The 23,050-nt window shown below is 36.7% G+C and overlaps 1 protein-coding gene across 1 annotated transcript in view; it reads right to left on the reverse strand.

Annotated features, from left to right (window-relative positions):
* The window catches only part of LOC109420022 (ubiquinone biosynthesis O-methyltransferase, mitochondrial), a 35,374-nt gene that overhangs the window by 5,115 nt on the left and 7,209 nt on the right, over nucleotides 1–23,050 (reverse strand). The window contains exons 2-3 of the mRNA XM_062851129.1: nucleotides 19,749–19,940; nucleotides 19,136–19,273 (exon numbers count right to left, since the gene is read on the reverse strand). Of these exons, the coding sequence (XP_062707113.1) occupies nucleotides 19,136–19,273; nucleotides 19,749–19,882 (272 nt within the window). The 5' untranslated portion in view covers nucleotides 19,883–19,940. The remainder of the gene's footprint in view (nucleotides 1–19,135; nucleotides 19,274–19,748; nucleotides 19,941–23,050) is intronic.

Here is a 23,050-nt window from a genome sequence, read left to right on the forward strand (position 1 = left end):
TAAAGAACACTAAATACAAATACAAATACACTAAATTGAAAACAGACAGGCCACGTTCCAGTGGGAACGTAGAGTCAGAAGAAAGAAAATAAATTGACAAAAAACGGGCGCTAGTATGGTTGAAAACATTGGACAGGAATACAAATGTTGCAATAGTTATTTAGCGAATATTTAAATCCCTCGAAGTTGAGCGATGAGAGAGTGAAATGAGTTTATAAATATGTGTTTGGTAAACACCTGCTTAACCGTTTGAGGCCGGAGGGGTCATATATGACCCCGGAAATGAATCAAAGTTTAACAAACGTGTTCGAGACTAACAAAATTGCAGCAACAGCGGCGGAAAATGTGGCTCAAACAAGGTGAAGATCAAAACATGGATGGTAAAAAAAAAGAGCGTGCATCGAAGTGTTTTTTGGAGAATGGGCCAACAGTGAATATTTCTAAAAGATCGTACAGAGGCTTTGTGAAGCTATTTATAGGGAAGGAAAATATCTCTACCATCGTCATTAAACATATGACAGATGGAAATTTCCTTGAAATAACTGACGAATCGGTCGATTCCCCCCGATTTTCCCTGATTTAGTCGAGGGAAAAGTAGGAAGGATATTTAATGGGGACATAAGTCTGGTAGATATTGATTATCGTTATGGTTGCTTGGCTTAAACTTAAAAATTCGATGGACATAATTGAAAATGGCTTTAAAATTACAGTTAAAGTTGGAAAACAAACATCACACCATATATAGAGGAGAGAAATGATAAAAAAACAGTGGGGAAGATGTTTAAACAAATGATTGAAAAAGTGTCCCGAAGAACATTTACAAAAACAACATTCCCTAAGGAAGATGTACGTTGAGTGATACGAGAAGTCTCATATCAATATATGATGTGAATTGGTGATAACCAAACGGTAATTCTTCAGCAAATGAGGGAGAGGTCATGAAACAGTTTAGGTTTAATTCAACCTTAAATGCTGAGAAGGAAATTAAGTTGAGAGCAGTACTGAAGATGAAAAAAAAAACATGAAAAATGGAATGAGAAAGGTCTAATATTAATTCTGATAGACTAATGAGAAAGGTAGAAAGGCGGATAGTTCAAAAGCATGGCCGTAATCTAATGTTTTCCTTAATAAATGTATTCAGTTTAGAACTCTGCATTCAGTATTCCGATAGAGTTGTATGAGGCAGTGAACAATAGATAATAATTTATTTTGCCCTTTGATAGTCCAAGAAAAAAGGAAATTGTAGAAAAAGGGAGATGTGGTGACCTGTTCATAGATTATTTACACATCTTGACGGTAAGGTTAATATTCCTATAAAATGAGCACTACACACTTGAGAGTGTGATATCTGTCATCGAGAGGGAACGGGAAGCCGTGGCAGTCGAGACGGTGTAGGCAACAGGATACGACGTGTGCACAAGATAGTAAGTTTACGGTTGTAGGTTCCGACGATGGGACCCCGGAACCTTTTGGGCTCACGGCCTGGTGGAGAGTACCACACCGCTTATTTTTATATTTTACAGATCCTGAGTATCAGACGATTAAAAAAAAGAAGTTTGTCCTGGGGCTTTGAGGGTTAATTCTGCACAAATGGTGTTCCAAAAAGTTGTCGTTCCGAGAATTGGCATACTAGTACACTTCCAGGACCGCAATTTTTCAACGCTGTGCAGGAGACAGAAGTGCTGGATAATGTAGGGAACCACCACAGAACTGAAAAAATTGGGAAAAAGTTTTTGTTGTGGCAAGTTTTGGGTAAATTTTGTTTACCGTGTTGACATACACAGGAACATTTATTGTCAAAAGTGAGCCAATGTGGTGTCTTTTGCAACCCGCCGTTTCACTTTCGTTACGTCAAGGTTGACCTCGAATGTCAAACAAGACCTGCTCATCATTATTTTATTTTCAAGTTTATTAACTACTAGCTGTCCCGGCAAACCTTGTCTTGCCATGATATGGTGGTTTGACAGCTGTTGAGGAAATCGCAGCAGCGCACTCTTGATTGATTTCATTTGAATCACGGCAAATTTCTTCCCGGTCCATTAAAAAATATTATTTTTACATTCTTTATACTTCTGGAATGATTTTCGTAACTTTTTATGTATATAAACACAGCCACCATGAATACGAACCAAACCGTGCAAGAGTCATCCCGATCGGTTCAGCCGTTCGTGAGTTTTGTTGCCTCAAAGGGACTCCAAACTCATTTTTATATATATAGATTCTGTTATTGTTTAAGTTCGGAAAATTTACCATTGAGATCAGAAAAGCATGCTCTTTCGTGTTATGCAGCAAAACCGGGGAAATATTTTTTTTATTTTAGGACCCTATTGTTCATCCGGCGTATTTCGCAATGGGAACAATCAACGGTGAAAATATCAGAAAGGAATGCGTCAAAAAACGACTTCTACCCGTCTACCGAAAACATACGGATCCTCCATTGTTTTGGCCGAATCTGGCATCCGCTTATTACGCTTCTTCTACACTAGAGATGCTCAAGAAGGAAAAAGTCGATTTTGTCGAAAAATGGCAAAATCCACCAAACTTCCCTGAACTGCGTCCTGTCGAAAGATACTGAACAATAATTAAGCGAGAACTCAAGAAAGATGAAAGAGAAGCCAGCTCTGTTAATTGCTTCAAGAAAATTTGGTCTACGGCACACCAAAAGGTTACGGAGAATCTATTGGGAGGTATCAAGAGGAAAGTCCAAGCGTTCTGCAGAAATGCGAAGTAAATGTTCAAACTCGTGAATTCGGTCACATATATGTTGATTGTCACTTATAAAAAATAAACTTATGAATTTGTTCGAAAATAGTTATTTATGTAATGAGTTGCAAAAAGTTGATTTTTTCAGCACGAGTCGTACATTTATCCAACGAGGCTTGCCGAGTTGGATAAATACAAAAATCGAGTTTTGCAACGAGTTCCATACAAAATTTTATGCAATGATATTTTCATTATACAACTCATTTGAGTTGCATAATATTCATAATGCAACCCAAATGAGTTGCATTATGAACATTATGCAACTACTTTTCATTATGCAACTCATTTCAGTTGCATAATGAACCAGTTCTGAAAAAATGGCCATTATGATACCAAAATGAGTTATATAAAATAGAAATTATAATACTGAATTGCATAATAAATATTTTCTATTGAAAAACAGGTGTCCACTTTCTTTAATGAACAGTCCTTATATGGTGGTTATTTTTCACAAAATTGATCATAACTCAAGCAAGAAAAAAGTCCATTCCAAAAAAATCAGCGATCAAAGCTTATAAAATTACCTTCTCAAAAATATTTTTTTCAAAATTTTCCGCGAATTCGGGCATAGTTTTTCCGGCTTTTCTTTTTGAATTTTCACAACGATGCACAGTGGAGCACCTAGTACATCAAAACTGATGAAAATTATTTCGACGTATTTTCGCAACCCAAATTAGTAATAAAACGTATTTTATAGTTTTCAATGAGAAACAACCAATCTAACCGACCTCAACAAGATTTTTTTTAAATAATACAACTATTCCATAGAAAATCGATTGTGTGTCTCCGAACATCGTGATACATGGTGGTTTTGTAGTTTATCGAAAATAATTAGACCCGAATTTTTTTTTTCGTCGTTAGGGTGACCAATTTTATAATAGTAAAAAATCAAGATTTTTTAAAACTAAAATTTTTCAAAAAATCACAGCTTTTGAACCAGTTGACCGATTTTAAATTTCTTTTTTTTTTGCTTGAAAGCTGTTGTATTCTAGTTCCCAGGAAAAATACGTTCAGAGGGCCAAATAGTGTTTTAGGCAAATAATATCATATAATAATATAATTATCACGATTTTTTCAAAGTGTTGTAGAGACGAACCAGCCAAGGGCTGAAAGTCTCTCTAATGAAGACAAATCAATCAAAGTGTTGTGACTTTTGAAATCGGAAACATCCCGAATGTTTTCTTTCTGCAATTGAAAGAGGAACAATAATTTTATTATACACTAAAAGCAGATTTCCCGGAAACAGCCGGAAAATCTACTTATTTTATTTTGAATATACGGTAAAGGATTTCATCAAATATTTTTTTCAATATTTTTCATATATTGTATGGAAACTTAAAGTCAATTTGTTTGGGTTTCAAATAAACAGAATAACAGCATTTACCTTCTTTAACTAACTGCATCGTTGAATTGATTGACAATCAATTTTATTCACTTTGTACGGTCAAAACTTGCTCGCGCTGTGAGATATGTACAGTAGACGCTAGCTCGGTGCAAACGGTTTAACTGCAATGCTTTTTAACTGCAAGTCCGCTAAGTGCAACAATTTTGCAGTTATCGCACCGCTATCTGTCAAAAACAAAACGTCAACAGAGTTGCGATGTTTTTCGGATGCACTACAGCTGCATTGCGATGTTTTTGAGTGCATTCTGGCTGCGTCCAACAGCATTTGACAACTGTTTGACGGCTGTCAGTCGTTGCAGTTAGCGAATTTCATTCGGTAACTGAAACGTAAACATGTTGCATTTATCGAACGTCTACTGTATATCGAAGAAAACGGCTAAAATTCAGCTTCACTAAACCTCTTCTGATAAGCGTAAACAAAACATTTCGACACTGCTTAGCTGTCAAACGATTACACGAAAACCACACTTGGCCAAAACACAACGGAAACCCCAATTGATTCATTTTGAGTTTTTCCACTTATGATCAGGTTTCGATATGATTTACTCCAATGTGCAATGGAAAATTTTGTGGAAAACTTTTTCCACTTCATTTTTTTATGATTCCTGAGAAAGATTGCTTTCGTTTTTATTAAAAGAATTTGTTTCTACGATGCTTCGTTCTTGAGTTATAATTTTTCAAAGAAAAGGCTTATATGATACATTTGGACATTTTTTCACAAAATTGGCCATAACTCAAAAAAAAGTGCATTCCAAAGAAATAACCTTCTCAAAAATATTTTTTTGAAAATTTTCCACGAGTTCGGGCATTGTTTTTCCGGCTTTTCTTTACGAATTTTCTCAACTGTGGAAATTTTTTTGGAAAACATTCACCAATTCATTTTTGTTTGGATTTCTGAGAAAATTTGCTTTCATTTCCTAAAAAAACTTTGTCCCTATGATGCCTCCTCCACAGCCGGCTTCCAAAATTCGGACGCCCTTCAGAGCGTCCTGTTTGGAAATGTCTGCCTTCGAGATTCGTCCTGTTTCGGCCAGGCCTTCGACGACCAACGGGACCCTGAAAATCAAAGAGGTAAATGTTTATTTCAATTATTATTCATTAGAAAAACCAGCACAACATATAAAAATGTTTAATTTATAATTCTTTAACTTCGTTGACTCTGGGAGTTGAGGAAAAGTCTTCGCTTGTCGTTTGCCTACATAATGTAATATCAAAGAATAGGAATACCAAGAATGCCCTCTCCGCTGATGTTCGGGGGGACACTACCGCAGCGCTATCTGCGGATGAAAGTTCAACCTTCGTGCGGTAGTGTGCGTTATTGATTGTATGCGGATACCAAAATATACGCACACCACCTTCTCTTATGACAAATCACGAACACTGTTACATAGAGCTTCCACCTTGAAACGCTTAGAGAGCGTCACTTGTCTTATCGCTTGACGTTTGCATACAAAAAGGCAAGAGAGGGCATTCTTTCTATTTTTATTCTTTGGTAATATACTGTTGGGCTTTTTTTTTATTACCGTACGGGATCGGGCCGAAGGGTCCCAGATTTTCATGAAACTTTTTCCACAGGCAGGGCTCATGGATATATGAACAAAAAAAAAAATGCGAAAAATCAGGGTCGATTATTATCCCGTAAAACTAAGGTGGAAATTCTTTGTTTTCCCCTGACACTACTTACTTTCAAAAATCATAACTCAAGAACGAAGCATCATAGAAATAAAGTTTTTTTTTTTAGAAAATGAAAGCAAATTTTCTCAGAAATCCAAAAAAAAATTGAACTGGAAAAAGTTTTCCACAAAATTTTCCACAGTTGAGAAAATTCCTAAAGAAAAGCCAGACAAACAATGCCCGAACTCGTAAAAAAATATAAAAAAAATATTTATGCAATTCAGTATTATAATTTCTATTTTATACAACTCATTTCAGTATCATAATGACCAAATTTTCCGTATTGGTTCATTATGCAACTGAAATGAGTTGCATAATGAAAAATAGTTGTATAATGTTCATAATGCATCTCATTTGAGTTGCATTATGAACATTATGCAACTCAAATGAGTTGTATAATGAAAAAATCATTGCATAAAATTTTGTATGGAACTCGTTGCAAAACTCGATTTTTTCAGCACTCTTCGTATTTATCCCACTCGGCAAGCCTCGTTGGATAAATGTACGACTCGTGCTGAAAAAATCAACTTTTTGCAACTCGTTACATAAATAACTATTTTGAGACGGTTATTCTATAAGCTTTAATCGAGGAGATTTTTAGAATGCACTTTTTTCGTTTTTGAGTTATGGCCAATTTTGTTGAAAATGGTCCAAATGTGTCATATAAGCCTTTTCTTTGAAAAATCATAACTCAAGAACGAAGCATCGTAGAAACAATGTTTTTTTTTTTCAGAAAATGAAAGCAAATTTTCCAGGGATCAAAAAAAAATATGAAAAAGAAAAAAAAGTCCACAAAATTTTCCACCGTTGAGGAAATTTTTAAAGAAAAGCGTGAAAAACTATGCCTGAACTAAAGGGCAATTGAAAAAAAAATATTTTTGAGAAGGTAGTTTCATAAGTTTTGATGGCTGAAATTTTTGGAATGCACTTGTTTTTCGTTCTTGAGTTATGGCCAATTATGTAAAAAATGACCATATAATATATGCGTAAGGACTGTTCATTAAAGAAAGTGGACATCTGTTTACCAATAGTTTAGAGTTAAAACTAAACAAAAAATTGTGAACTTTTGCTCAGTGTGTAAAAACATTGTTCACTTTGGCAAAACACTCAAAGTAAACGGAAAAAAGTGAGAAATTTCGAGCGATATGTTGGATTAGCTTAGCGACTAGAAGATTAACCCTCAGAGCCCCAGGACAAACTTTTTATTTTTGACCGGCTGATACTCAAAATCTGTAAAATATAAAAATAAGCGGTTTTCAGTATGATCGATGGGAAGAGTTGTACTTCATGCGAGGATAGTTGTCAAACCGGGAGTCCATGCTTGAACCTGATTTTGCACCGGAAATAAGTGTTCCCTGGTGCTATGTTTGGCGATATGTTCTACAGCTGCCTTTAGGCTACTTTTTCAATAATTAGTTGCTAATTCTCGATAGATCAATCAAGGTGGAATCTCAATCAGGCCTTAAATTTCTTAGCGAAGCGTGCTTTTACAAATTGGAATCAATTTTGTAAATTGGGACAGAAACCGATAAACGCCTAAAAGTAGGCAATGATCTAGTAATAATTCGTTGGCTAAAAGTATGACCCGTGTTTGAATTTTAGGTGGATTAATCACATGAGTGATACTTTTAAAAGAAGGGCTCAAATATACGAAACAAATTCTTCATAGACACCAAACTTCTAAAATCATCTTTTCAGGTGCAAAATGATTATGATCACGAAATTGGGTCTTAGGGAGTCCTACCGGAAGTACACTCCTGGGACCAAGTTTCAGATGCATCTCATGCCAGAAAGCAGCCCCAGCATTGTGTTCTTGCGTTGGCCTACCATTTCAAGTTGGTTAAGATTTCAAAATTATTATAAAATACCAGATTCATAGACGACTCGCCAAAACATTGCCCCAGGGAACACTTATTTCCGGTGCAAAAACAGGTTCAAACATGGACTTCCGGCTTGACAACTACTCTTATATGAAGTACAACTCATCCCATCCATCATAGTGAAAACCGCTTGTGGTGACCTGTTCATAGATTATTTACACATCTTGACGGTAAGGTTAATATTCCTATAAAATGAGCACTACACACTTGAGAGTGTGATATCTGTCATCGAGAGGGAACGGGAAGCCGTGGCAGTCGAGACGGTGTAGGCAACAGGATACGACGTGTGCACAAGATAGTAAGTTTACGGTTGTAGGTTCCGACGATGGGACCCCGGAACCTTTTGGGCTCACGGCCTGGTGGAGAGTACCACAGTGGCAACGACGATGGGATCTTGGATTGATTACGAAGGAGGACAGAGTGGATCTTGTCGGAAATTGGAATAGAGCATTTTTCCGATGCTGTGAATTGGCTGAGCGTGGCTGAGTTAAATCGTGGAAAAATCGGGATTCATTTAAGAATTGAAAAAGAAGAGGAGAACGGAAGTCGATGGAAACGCAGGATCTGACTGAATCATTCCAACGGTGGGCTGCACGGGTTATGGAAATGAAATGCGATAGGACTGACTGTCGTGAGTCAATCGTGAGAAAGTTCTAATTGGAAACAGTGATGATGATACGCTGCAGGTCGGCGAGTAAATGGGGCTTGATGTGAGTGGGCTTGATGTGAGTGGTTTATTACCTGGGATTGTTGCTGCAAGATGCAGAACTCCTTGACGGTTTGTGATCCTGGAGAGCGTAAAAAAAGGATGCTGATCCTTGCTCGGATCCTTGAGACCGCATAGCACAGTATTGCTCCCGGAGAGCGAATCGGAAAACTGGTCCCGGAGACCGAAATGATTGAAACGGCTGGTGCGAAGCACAGTGTGCTCCCGGAGAGCGAAAACGTAAGGTGGTCCCGGAGACCGTAACCAGTGAAAGCGGCTGGTGCAATCGGTGCAATAGTTAATTTTACGATCCGATTTTATCAATGAAATTTGACAGGAGGTAGCGTCCAAAAACCCGTGAAAATCAATATCATCATCAACATTGTTGTCACTTCGTAAAATGACTCATACACAGCGCAGCTCTCGGAGAGCGAAACTGATACAACAGTTGATCCACAGACAAATAGATGTATCAATTGAAACAGCTTGTTCATTGAACTATCGTTACGAAAACATCATCACTCAGTATTAAGTACAAATTTTCGCGATCGGGTGGGTTTCAAGTTAACCCAGTAAATAAAGTGTTGGATTGTTAATGTGTAGACAGCGGGTTCTATTAACGTTCCGATCAAGAAAGTTTTCTCGACCTTCTGGACATTGATTTGTCTTTATTAAAGACCTTCTGGACATATTTTATTATGGTGCCATACAATATACACATGAATGCGATTTCAAGCAAAGAGAGCCTAAAAAAATAGCTGTGGAAGTGTGTAAAGAACACTAAATACAAATACAAATACACTAAATTGAAAACAGACAGGCCACGTTCCAGTGGGAACGTAGAGTCAGAAGAAAGAAAATAAATTGACAAAAAACGGGCGCTAGTATGGTTGAAAACATTGGACAGGAATACAAATGTTGCAATAGTTATTTAGCGAATATTTAAATCCCTCGAAGTTGAGCGATGAGAGAGTGAAATGAGTTTATAAATATGTGTTTGGTAAACACCTGCTTAACCGTTTGAGGCCGGAGGGGTCATATATGACCCCGGAAATGAATCAAAGTTTAACAAACGTGTTCGAGACTAACAAAATTGCAGCAACAGCGGCGGAAAATGTGGCTCAAACAAGGTGAAGATCAAAACATGGATGGTAAAAAAAAAGAGCGTGCATCGAAGTGTTTTTTGGAGAATGGGCCAACAGTGAATATTTCTAAAAGATCGTACAGAGGCTTTGTGAAGCTATTTATAGGGAAGGAAAATATCTCTACCATCGTCATTAAACATATGACAGATGGAAATTTCCTTGAAATAACTGACGAATCGGTCGATTCCCCCCGATTTTCCCTGATTTAGTCGAGGGAAAAGTAGGAAGGATATTTAATGGGGACATAAGTCTGGTAGATATTGATTATCGTTATGGTTGCTTGGCTTAAACTTAAAAATTCGATGGACATAATTGAAAATGGCTTTAAAATTACAGTTAAAGTTGGAAAACAAACATCACACCATATATAGAGGAGAGAAATGATAAAAAAACAGTGGGGAAGATGTTTAAACAAATGATTGAAAAAGTGTCCCGAAGAACATTTACAAAAACAACATTCCCTAAGGAAGATGTACGTTGAGTGATACGAGAAGTCTCATATCAATATATGATGTGAATTGGTGATAACCAAACGGTAATTCTTCAGCAAATGAGGGAGAGGTCATGAAACAGTTTAGGTTTAATTCAACCTTAAATGCTGAGAAGGAAATTAAGTTGAGAGCAGTACTGAAGATGAAAAAAAAAACATGAAAAATGGAATGAGAAAGGTCTAATATTAATTCTGATAGACTAATGAGAAAGGTAGAAAGGCGGATAGTTCAAAAGCATGGCCGTAATCTAATGTTTTCCTTAATAAATGTATTCAGTTTAGAACTCTGCATTCAGTATTCCGATAGAGTTGTATGAGGCAGTGAACAATAGATAATAATTTATTTTGCCCTTTGATAGTCCAAGAAAAAAGGAAATTGTAGAAAAAGGGAGATGTGGTGACCTGTTCATAGATTATTTACACATCTTGACGGTAAGGTTAATATTCCTATAAAATGAGCACTACACACTTGAGAGTGTGATATCTGTCATCGAGAGGGAACGGGAAGCCGTGGCAGTCGAGACGGTGTAGGCAACAGGATACGACGTGTGCACAAGATAGTAAGTTTACGGTTGTAGGTTCCGACGATGGGACCCCGGAACCTTTTGGGCTCACGGCCTGGTGGAGAGTACCACACCGCTTATTTTTATATTTTACAGATCCTGAGTATCAGACGATTAAAAAAAAGAAGTTTGTCCTGGGGCTTTGAGGGTTAATTCTGCACAAATGGTGTTCCAAAAAGTTGTCGTTCCGAGAATTGGCATACTAGTACACTTCCAGGACCGCAATTTTTCAACGCTGTGCAGGAGACAGAAGTGCTGGATAATGTAGGGAACCACCACAGAACTGAAAAAATTGGGAAAAAGTTTTTGTTGTGGCAAGTTTTGGGTAAATTTTGTTTACCGTGTTGACATACACAGGAACATTTATTGTCAAAAGTGAGCCAATGTGGTGTCTTTTGCAACCCGCCGTTTCACTTTCGTTACGTCAAGGTTGACCTCGAATGTCAAACAAGACCTGCTCATCATTATTTTATTTTCAAGTTTATTAACTACTAGCTGTCCCGGCAAACCTTGTCTTGCCATGATATGGTGGTTTGACAGCTGTTGAGGAAATCGCAGCAGCGCACTCTTGATTGATTTCATTTGAATCACGGCAAATTTCTTCCCGGTCCATTAAAAAATATTATTTTTACATTCTTTATACTTCTGGAATGATTTTCGTAACTTTTTATGTATATAAACACAGCCACCATGAATACGAACCAAACCGTGCAAGAGTCATCCCGATCGGTTCAGCCGTTCGTGAGTTTTGTTGCCTCAAAGGGACTCCAAACTCATTTTTATATATATAGATTCTGTTATTGTTTAAGTTCGGAAAATTTACCATTGAGATCAGAAAAGCATGCTCTTTCGTGTTATGCAGCAAAACCGGGGAAATATTTTTTTTATTTTAGGACCCTATTGTTCATCCGGCGTATTTCGCAATGGGAACAATCAACGGTGAAAATATCAGAAAGGAATGCGTCAAAAAACGACTTCTACCCGTCTACCGAAAACATACGGATCCTCCATTGTTTTGGCCGAATCTGGCATCCGCTTATTACGCTTCTTCTACACTAGAGATGCTCAAGAAGGAAAAAGTCGATTTTGTCGAAAAATGGCAAAATCCACCAAACTTCCCTGAACTGCGTCCTGTCGAAAGATACTGAACAATAATTAAGCGAGAACTCAAGAAAGATGAAAGAGAAGCCAGCTCTGTTAATTGCTTCAAGAAAATTTGGTCTACGGCACACCAAAAGGTTACGGAGAATCTATTGGGAGGTATCAAGAGGAAAGTCCAAGCGTTCTGCAGAAATGCGAAGTAAATGTTCAAACTCGTGAATTCGGTCACATATATGTTGATTGTCACTTATAAAAAATAAACTTATGAATTTGTTCGAAAATAGTTATTTATGTAATGAGTTGCAAAAAGTTGATTTTTTCAGCACGAGTCGTACATTTATCCAACGAGGCTTGCCGAGTTGGATAAATACAAAAATCGAGTTTTGCAACGAGTTCCATACAAAATTTTATGCAATGATATTTTCATTATACAACTCATTTGAGTTGCATAATATTCATAATGCAACCCAAATGAGTTGCATTATGAACATTATGCAACTACTTTTCATTATGCAACTCATTTCAGTTGCATAATGAACCAGTTCTGAAAAAATGGCCATTATGATACCAAAATGAGTTATATAAAATAGAAATTATAATACTGAATTGCATAATAAATATTTTCTATTGAAAAACAGGTGTCCACTTTCTTTAATGAACAGTCCTTATATGGTGGTTATTTTTCACAAAATTGATCATAACTCAAGCAAGAAAAAAGTCCATTCCAAAAAAATCAGCGATCAAAGCTTATAAAATTACCTTCTCAAAAATATTTTTTTCAAAATTTTCCGCGAATTCGGGCATAGTTTTTCCGGCTTTTCTTTTTGAATTTTCACAACGATGCACAGTGGAGCACCTAGTACATCAAAACTGATGAAAATTATTTCGACGTATTTTCGCAACCCAAATTAGTAATAAAACGTATTTTATAGTTTTCAATGAGAAACAACCAATCTAACCGACCTCAACAAGATTTTTTTTTAAATAATACAACTATTCCATAGAAAATCGATTGTGTGTCTCCGAACATCGTGATACATGGTGGTTTTGTAGTTTATCGAAAATAATTAGACCCGAATTTTTTTTTTCGTCGTTAGGGTGACCAATTTTATAATAGTAAAAAATCAAGATTTTTTAAAACTAAAATTTTTCAAAAAATCACAGCTTTTGAACCAGTTGACCGATTTTAAATTTCTTTTTTTTTTGCTTGAAAGCTGTTGTATTCTAGTTCCCAGGAAAAATACGTTCAGAGGGCCAAATAGTGTTTTAGGCAAATAATATCATATAATAATATAATTATCACGATTTTTTCAAAGTGTTGTAGAGACGAACCAGCCAAGGGCTGAAAGTCTCTCTAATGAAGACAAATCAATCAAAGTGTTGTGACTTTTGAAATCGGAAACATCCCGAATGTTTTCTTTCTGCAATTGAAAGAGGAACAATAATTTTATTATACACTAAAAGCAGATTTCCCGGAAACAGCCGGAAAATCTACTTATTTTATTTTGAATATACGGTAAAGGATTTCATCAAATATTTTTTTCAATATTTTTCATATATTGTATGGAAACTTAAAGTCAATTTGTTTGGGTTTCAAATAAACAGAATAACAGCATTTACCTTCTTTAACTAACTGCATCGTTGAATTGATTGACAATCAATTTTATTCACTTTGTACGGTCAAAACTTGCTCGCGCTGTGAGATATGTACAGTAGACGCTAGCTCGGTGCAAACGGTTTAACTGCAATGCTTTTTAACTGCAAGTCCGCTAAGTGCAACAATTTTGCAGTTATCGCACCGCTATCTGTCAAAAACAAAACGTCAACAGAGTTGCGATGTTTTTCGGATGCACTACAGCTGCATTGCGATGTTTTTGAGTGCATTCTGGCTGCGTCCAACAGCATTTGACAACTGTTTGACGGCTGTCAGTCGTTGCAGTTAGCGAATTTCATTCGGTAACTGAAACGTAAACATGTTGCATTTATCGAACGTCTACTGTATATCGAAGAAAACGGCTAAAATTCAGCTTCACTAAACCTCTTCTGATAAGCGTAAACAAAACATTTCGACACTGCTTAGCTGTCAAACGATTACACGAAAACCACACTTGGCCAAAACACAACGGAAACCCCAATTGATTCATTTTGAGTTTTTCCACTTATGATCAGGTTTCGATATGATTTACTCCAATGTGCAATGGAAAATTTTGTGGAAAACTTTTTCCACTTCATTTTTTTATGATTCCTGAGAAAGATTGCTTTCGTTTTTATTAAAAGAATTTGTTTCTACGATGCTTCGTTCTTGAGTTATAATTTTTCAAAGAAAAGGCTTATATGATACATTTGGACATTTTTTCACAAAATTGGCCATAACTCAAAAAAAAGTGCATTCCAAAGAAATAACCTTCTCAAAAATATTTTTTTGAAAATTTTCCACGAGTTCGGGCATTGTTTTTCCGGCTTTTCTTTACGAATTTTCTCAACTGTGGAAATTTTTTTGGAAAACATTCACCAATTCATTTTTGTTTGGATTTCTGAGAAAATTTGCTTTCATTTCCTAAAAAAACTTTGTCCCTATGATGCTTCGTTCTTCAGTCTGACCTCACGCCCTAAAACTGCTCAGCACTTAACCGTAGTGTGGCCAGCAAAAAAAAAAACAGAATGCCGTAGAATGCCGGGTGTATTTTCTAGATTGATAATGAGTTTCTGAGTTAATCGCGCCAAATTTTTTTTTAAATCGGTGAATAATTGACGGAAATATGATTATTTTAGTTTCGTGGGTACCCGGGTACCCTGCTGGCATTCCACGTAATAAAAAAATAATCAGAGACCTCCCCCCTGCCCCTCCTCACTTGGGAATTCGGTCAACCCCATTAAGAGATATATATTCACGAGTTCTAAGATCTAGCACAGTTTCAACTTCCTACTCTCAATAATCATAAAAATATCGAGATTTGAAATCGAAAAAGGTACCCGGGTTCCCTGCTGACCACATAAGGGTTAAATGTGTAAGACTTACTCATAAATGCATAATTTCCATACCACTCATAAAATGTGTAAGAGTTAAACATTCACAAAATCTGCTCGTACACGAATTTATTCTGGCCTGCTTACTCTCACACGAAATTTGACGTTTGAGCGGTGTCGGCACCGCACGTCGTGAAATGTCCAATTTCTGTTAACAGACGCACAATCCGACTTAATGGACAAATAGAGAACATAATTAATATTCTAATTAACTACTATGCACAAGTTTTGAGGTGATTGGAAGTATAATCGAGAGTTACGGTCCAGTCTAGGGTCCAGTTATATTTCCCAGTGAAAATTGTCAGTGACAGAAAAATGAATGAATAGGTGAAAAAATTCATTCATAAAAATAAATTTTATTTTGATCCCTCAGTTGAGAATTTTCAAAATTTACGTTGAATTTCACTCATTGAAAATGAAAATTTTAAACTCTGAATTCGTTACATAGATAACTAAAAATAGCAAAAAGTTGAAACAAAAAAAAGTTAAATTCACTAATTGTAAGAGTTTTAATGCGTTATTCGGGTTTAAAAGAGCAAAATTAAGTAGAAAAGGAAATTTTATTTCTAACCGATGTTTAGTTGTATATGCTGATCAATTTCGCCCAAAAGTGGCATTTTAATTTTTTTGATTTTTAGAGTTATTCAACTTAAGTTTAAATTTGTTGAACAAAATTCACGTCACGAAGTTTCATGGAGATCCACCGGGTACTGATGTTACAGACATACTTTTGGCAAAATTCAAATAGCTACTAATGTTATCCGTAAAAGTTGTTTCAAAATGATCAATTTGACTCCGGATTACGGTACGTTATATTCTCAATTTAGTTGAAAATCGGAGTTTTCGACTAGCGAAGTTGGATTTTTCTACAAATCCGTGCGTCGGACCTAACTTCGGAAGTGGTGCGCTGTATAGCAAACCTGGTCCGCTATACAGCGCACCACTTCCGAAGTTAGGTCCGACGCACGGATTTGGAGAAAAATCCAACTTCGCTAGTCGAAAATTCCGGGTTCCCACTGCACGTACAATATCGAGGTATGCCTGTAAATGGTCCCAGCCCCATTCTTTGTTTCTGGGGATCGTAGCAATCTGCGCAAGCGGCCGGGTGTTCCCTGTCATGTTTTTTTTGTCGTTCCGCGAAGTTTTGAATTCGCCGGTGAATTCGTAAAAAGGCTGAGTTCAAGTTGGTCACTCGGCACATTGTGCCCGGCACACATGCCAGCACAATTCGGCACACATGGGCACAACAACTTTACTGTATAGAATTATTCTGCCAACATACTAACACGCAGAATAATTTTGCCTAGTAGAACTTAAAAACCTGACAATTAGAATTAATCACATCTGTGTATATTGGATCAATTCATCTATTCGTTTACTTCAATGCAGCATATTTTTTAAAATAACAAATTTTTGAGTAGACTTGAACATTGCTTCTAAAGTTTAATTTCAAAAGTAAATTATTGTCGTTTAAAAAAAATAATTTTGTAGAATCAAAAATAATTATTGTCCTAAATACAACTGTCTTCATTTGTTGTTTACAAAGCCAACAAGGAAAAACTATTGTGAAATAACGACAAAAAGTGAAGTCAATAACTATAATGAACCTTTTGTACTCTTTTAAATTTATCAACCCCGACGCGATTTGTTGCAAAACCTCAGAGATGCTTGAGATCTATGGATTATGCTATTAGCAATACTGGTTGAGTAAGTTTTTGAGGTTTGTATTGACTATAGATTGATATCCATATTTCTTTACGTTTTAGCACTTCAGAAAAGTTGAAAAATCTCTTAATGATCGAACGGACCTCCCAAATTGATTCGTGACGCCGGTAAATTGCAGTATAATTGTTAACATGTAAACTATGTTATGCTTTTTTCTATTATAGTTCATAACAATCAGAAAAAAACACGTCCTGTGGGACGAGCAACTTAGGAAAAATTACATCCGCGCATAATTCAGCTGCCTACAACGTTTCCAAAAATGTATTTCTTAAATAGATGTGTGACCTTCCTCATAATGGTTCTGTGAATTTAAAAGCATAATAAATAGCGTAAAAATGTGTACCTGTTCTTTGTTTACTATTTTTAATAGTAATAATGATAAAAAAAACAAATCGCAAATTCAACAAATATCAATTTTAAATTCAATACAATTGTTACAGTTACATCAATACATTGCATTTGTTGGTTTGACAAATTTTAATTTTTGTTTCAACAAAATTTATCATTTGTTGATGACAGTTGTCAATTTTAAGCAATTTTAGAAACAACGAATTTATTTTTCGAAACTAATAAGCGTTATTATTGAATCAAAAAAAGTTACCGGTAAGCCTTGAGTCAATAAAAAAAATTGTTGAATCTATGCATAATACTTTTGATTTTACAATATATTTTTCTGCGTGAACGATTGCAAAAATCTTTTTGTATTGATTTTGTACAAGTGTTCTGGGTGGAATTTTGTTAGTAAATACTGATTAGATAAACAGCAATAAAATTGTCAAAAAAAAAAAACAGACAGGGTTTTAAATATTGCATAATCATTCGAAGAAAACACTCCACTGGACCAGTGAATCAATATTCAACCATCGCGCAACAATAATGACAAATGTCGCAACCTGTATTTGTTGCGACAAACAAACCCATGCGACAGTTTGTCCCAACTTGGAAATAATGGGATTAACATCGTACACCACGAGTTTAGAGATTTTTAAGCCTTGCATTGCGATTTTCGAACGGTAACTTCGAGTCGGTAAACACTGCAACTCTGGTGAAGCTCTACCATCCATCAAACAGTTTCGACTTTGGGTGAGTATTCACGAGTTGAAAAGTACGCATCAAATTCAGCTTCCGCTTTGTCTGCAACAAAAAATTTTGAGATCATGTCATTATCTGTAGGGATAAAGAGTAATCGTCGTAGGTACCTTCTTTGTTGCTTGTTTTGTGCCTCTTTTGTCTGACAATTCTCTTCACTGCACTGGACATATGCGGCACAGCTCCCGGGTCCTTCGGAACACATTGAAAAATAATCGGCACAGCTTTGGCACACACTCAAAAATAACGGCACAAATGTAGTGTGCTGAATGACCAACCCCTTGGTACAAGCATTTTTTTTTTGACGAATTCAGCAACGTTTTCGAAAAAATGTAATGGTGTGCCACGTTAGATATTTTAGAAAGTGTGTGATTTTTTACGTTTGGCTGATGCTCTTGCTGGTGCTACGCGTCCAATTCGTGGATTTTAATGTGATAACATTAAAAACGTCAACTTTCACATAACAAAGGTTGTAAAGTAACTAATATTCCATCTCTCTTTCAACCTGACTGCAAGGACGTGGCCGGCGCCGTTATTGTACCATTAAAGAGAGTCTCTGAACTGCACAGTGAGAATGTCGACCACTCCCAGTCAATTATTCAGTTGATTCATTGTGCAGCTATGATTGATTTGGGTCAATCACGGAGTAGCAACCATAGATATTTGCAGTCAGTCTAAGCTAAGCTAAGCCAAGCCCCATTCATTGGTTCTATGTGCAATTTCGATTGCCCCGATCAAACACGGAATAGCAACTACGGATTGTGCGGTCATCTAATGCTCATGCTTATATACAGTTCTGTCGTGTGTACTACTAGCAAACATTCTAAAAATTGTTTCTTCTATGAAATATTTGTAGAAAAACCTTTTAAGTTTTCGATAGACCTTTCTCTAGTACCTAATTTAGGGAAATTACTGCAGTAATTTCTTCAATAGTCAAATATTATACTTTTGGTTGAAATTTGAAGTGACTTGGGGTGCGAAAATTGAGTTTTTACCCAATTTCTATATTTTATTTTCGAGCAAAAATTTCTTCAAAAGAACGAATCGATATAAAACCTGAAACCAAATAAGCTGGAATAAACACTATTTTTTGATTCACTCTAAGCCACAATTGTACTCACTGCATATGATCGCATATCAGTCCCATATTTCCTGGGTTCCACTCATAGGGACAGTTATGCGATCGCAGACAGTTGCTAAAACCGAAGACGGCTAATAACAAGACAGACAGCTCCCACCCTGTCGCAGGCGACATGGTTGGAACGCCCTCAACGATTCACAGGAACATTAAAACATGATTGTATGCGTGTACATGCTAATACGTACACGGAAATTGTAGTATCGCACGCAAACTTATTCACGATGTTGTTCCCTGAAGTCGTTCGTGGCGCTAGTGTGCCTGTAGCTCCTAAAGTATATGGAGCAACAGGGTAGATGTCTGTCTTGTTATTAGCCGTCTTCGCTAAAACGCCAATAAACGATCAATTCACGATTCAACTCCCACTCATTAAGATGCAATTTAAATTTTGCGAGACACCTACCTATACAAACAAAACAAGCAATCTCACCTCACTTGATAGAATGTGTGCAGCATTTTGACCGGTCCCTTGGTGTCCCACCAGAATTCAACCATCTTCGCGAGGTGTTCGATTTCCGTTTTGCTAACACTATCCTTCGGGGCCGTTTCTTTTGGTCGGTTGTCGTTCCTACAGAGGAAAAGAAAAATCGTTCAGAATTATTCAAATTCACCATGATTCAGCAAAGTTGGAAATGCTCTCTCAGCAGAAGCGTCTCGCCATCATCGCCAACCATGCGTCTGCTTCTTTTTTTTGGGATGAATGGTTTATTTTTTGATGAGCGGCAACTGATAATGCTGTACAGCTGAATAGGTATGACTTGGTTTTAGGTGCACCTCACTCAGAAAGCAAAATATGGATTTACTGATAAAAATGGTTTGGTAACACACAGGGACTGGAATGCATGCAGTGATTATGAATGTAAGCCTTATGCACCAAGCAGATAGCAACATGTATGGAACAGCGAATGGTATGAGAATAAGTACAAACTAACGTGCGTGTTCCTTTGAATTGACTAATTTAGAAGTCGATTATCTCGATTTTGGTAGGTCTTGTGGCTATTTTAGGCACTGCTGCAGTTCACTGTTGAATGGGTGGTACTTACAGTCCAATGATGAAGTTTCCAAATTGTGCCTCCAATGATTTTGCCACCAAATTGAGTTTTAAAACTTTTATGGCAATTTCCAGGACTTTAAACACTAGGCCCAGAACTACGTACATTCCGTAGTAGGGACTCATCCTAACGATGTTGATTATAACCGGTAAAAGTGAGACCAATTAAATGAGCTACCCGAAGTCGAAGATGATGTCTACTGTTGCACTGCTGAAATGGGACTGATGGGAGAACGCCAAACGATTGACTACCACCCGCATCGCGCCTTGTGAGACTAGAGAACGTTCAAAAATTACGTCCAACATTTGGGGGAGGGGGGGGGGTCTAGAAAAGTGTGACAGTACGTGTATTGGGTATAGGGAAATTGCGTGACAGAGGGGGGAGGGGGGTCTACAAATCCCTAAAAACGATGGACGTAATTTTTAAATCTTCCCCTATGAGAATATTGCAGATAGGGTAGATGTATCTGTAATAGCTACGAGGAAAATTTATATATAGGGTAGGTAATCAAAATTTGAACCAAATTGCGGCTTTCTGAAGCAGTGCAAATTTTAAGTGATTTTTTCTCCCACATGGGAATAATTTACTACGGCAAAATTGTATGCACATGAAAGCCACGGGTATAAGCTTTCTGTTAAATAGTAAAAACTTTGTATTTGCTTTCATCAACAATGATTTTAATCTTAATTTGAACCATCGTAATCATAATTTGAACCAATTTTAATCTTAATTTGAACTACTGCACTGAACGGAAACATCCTCCTTGGAACGAATGAATTATCATTCCTACTCATCCAAAATATGATATGCCCTCTTCCAAATGACGACTGCAGCCGAATGATGAATCACCGCGTTTCCGAATGATTGTCAGTTAGTTACAGTCTTACAATTACAATGCCCACAGTATGTCTCATCATTCAAAAAGTGGATGAGAGGCTACCGGAAGAGGATCATCCGCATACTGGATGACGTTTGATTCACTCGTGCCCTATAACGCGTATCATTCAGATGTTGTATACGTTTCTCACTGGAGAGCATCTGATGTTTGAACCTCACCGGTTGCTGCTCGGGTACTGGTTCGCACTGAACATTTTCGTTTAGTCCGGTAGCCATTGTGGAAATTAGAAGCCAGTTCATGTTTAGATTAAAATATTATTTTTGGAGTACAGTCATTGCACAATTATGGGTCACTCTGTCACAATTATTAGTCAGTCAGATCACTATGCAATTCAAATGGAATTGACCCATAATTGTGGGTGACCCATGATTGTGCTATGACTGTATTATTTTCGTTCAAATGCCGCTGTACTCAAGGTAGGTAATGAAACATTATTCAGAAAAGTATTTGTTGTGCATAAACATAAAATTCTGTGCTAATTTCAGGGGCAATTTGACGCTCGGGCTGTTTATGACTCGGGGCCATGGATTCGGACCGGAAAGACGACAACGGATCATGTTGCTTGCGTAATATCGTTTGGCCCAAAGCAGATTTGAGTTTTTTGGTATTATGTATTGTGCTATGTAATACAGAATGGTATTAAATATGCAAGTGAAAGACAGTGTCTCATATGTTGTGAAATATATTATTATTATATAAGGCTGATACAAATTTATTTTTGACTTTTTGTCTCCCCCCCCTTCAAAAATTTTTGGCTGGATTTTGCATTTTGAGGGGGCAGACAAAAAAATATTTATCAAAATATCGGGTTGTGCTGAAAATTCTTTAACAAATCCGATGAGTTTTTAATATTTTTCAGATTAAATGCTTTATTATTTTTATCCCCCCCCTCGACCAGCCAAAGAGTGGTGGGACAAAAAGTGAAATAAATATTTGTAACGGCCTAATACAATTGAGTAAACTTTTCTTTCGTTCCCTGAAATACCGCCCATCGACATTTTTCGGAATGAAAAAAAAAACAAAATCAAATAATTTTCATTTACTTGACGAATACATTTTTTTCGAGTCCAATAAGATCTTCAGATGGATACCAATTGAGATGTCTTACTAAAATCGAATGACAAGCATACGCCTGCTCATCATCCGATCTTGAATCGATGTGTATGATCGTCATCCGATTTTCGATTGTTTATCGTTAAAGGGCGCGACCGTATAAAATTTCAGACATTCATAGGATGAAGTTATGGTTCAGTGTGGCGGCAGCAGCTCGAGCAACTCCCAAAACAGCCAATTCCATGCTAAACAATGAAAAATAACATGAATCTGCTAATTCTCATACCTATTTTTCATAAGGCAGTGGAATTTCAACTCAGAATGTTCGGAATTCTTTAGGAATTTGGAAACTAAATTTGGATTTTTTCATCCCCCAAGAGTAAACAAAGCAACCACTAGCGCAATCTACAGGCCAACACTAGAAGCTCACCACCGTTTACTAGTTCAAATTTAGATTACAAATGGTTCAACCTAAGATAACATTCTCCATGTAAGAATCACTTAAATTTGATAAATTTATGACAAATAATGCGGAATATTATTCGGTTGGTCGATTTTACGATAAATAAGCTTTCATTTGACGTGTTCACATATTGCGTGTGATACAATGCATGAGCTGTACGAGTGCACCGAAAATGTGCTTTCTCTTGGGGGAAATGGGTGAAATCATAGTGATTTTTCAATTGCCTGTTTTCCATGACAAAAATGCTTTTTTCAATGCTTTCAAAGTCCATGTTATCAGGTTATATTACGGAAAGCTGTTTAACATCTTTTTCGGGACAATATTTGCCTGAAAAGTACGTCGTTTTAATGAATTTTTAAATGGTTCAAATTAAGATTACAATTTGACTAGTTCAAAGTTTGATTTCTTACCCTAATTAGGGGATTCGCTAAATAGCTTAAATAACGGCAAAAAACATGTTTCTAAACTGATTATAGCAATGTTTCATGAAATTGCGAATAAAACAATTCACGACTACCTTGGTAATCGCGACGTTTAATCAGGATAATATTGGTGACTGCACCCCAAATTGGACTGACAGAATAGTGTGCACACACCTTCAAAGTGTAATTGCAGCGCAGGGCCACGTCGGATCGAGTTGAGGTCTTCGGTGCACTTATTCCTTGTAAATGGTGGAATAAGTGCAAGGAGAATACATTTTACTAAGGTGGCGCAGATAAACATTGCAAACCGCTGGTTGTCTCTTCCACTCTTCTGGTGTTCTTATGCAACTAAAATAGTGATGTCACTATTTCAGTTCCATAAGAACACCAGAAGAATGGAAGAGACAACCAGTGGTTTGCAATGTTTATCTGCGCCACCTTAGTAAAATGTATTCTC

The sequence above is a fragment of the Aedes albopictus genome, chromosome 2 (genome assembly GCF_035046485.1).
Source record: "Aedes albopictus strain Foshan chromosome 2, AalbF5, whole genome shotgun sequence".
NCBI classification, from domain to species: Eukaryota; Metazoa; Arthropoda; class Insecta; order Diptera; family Culicidae; genus Aedes; species Aedes albopictus.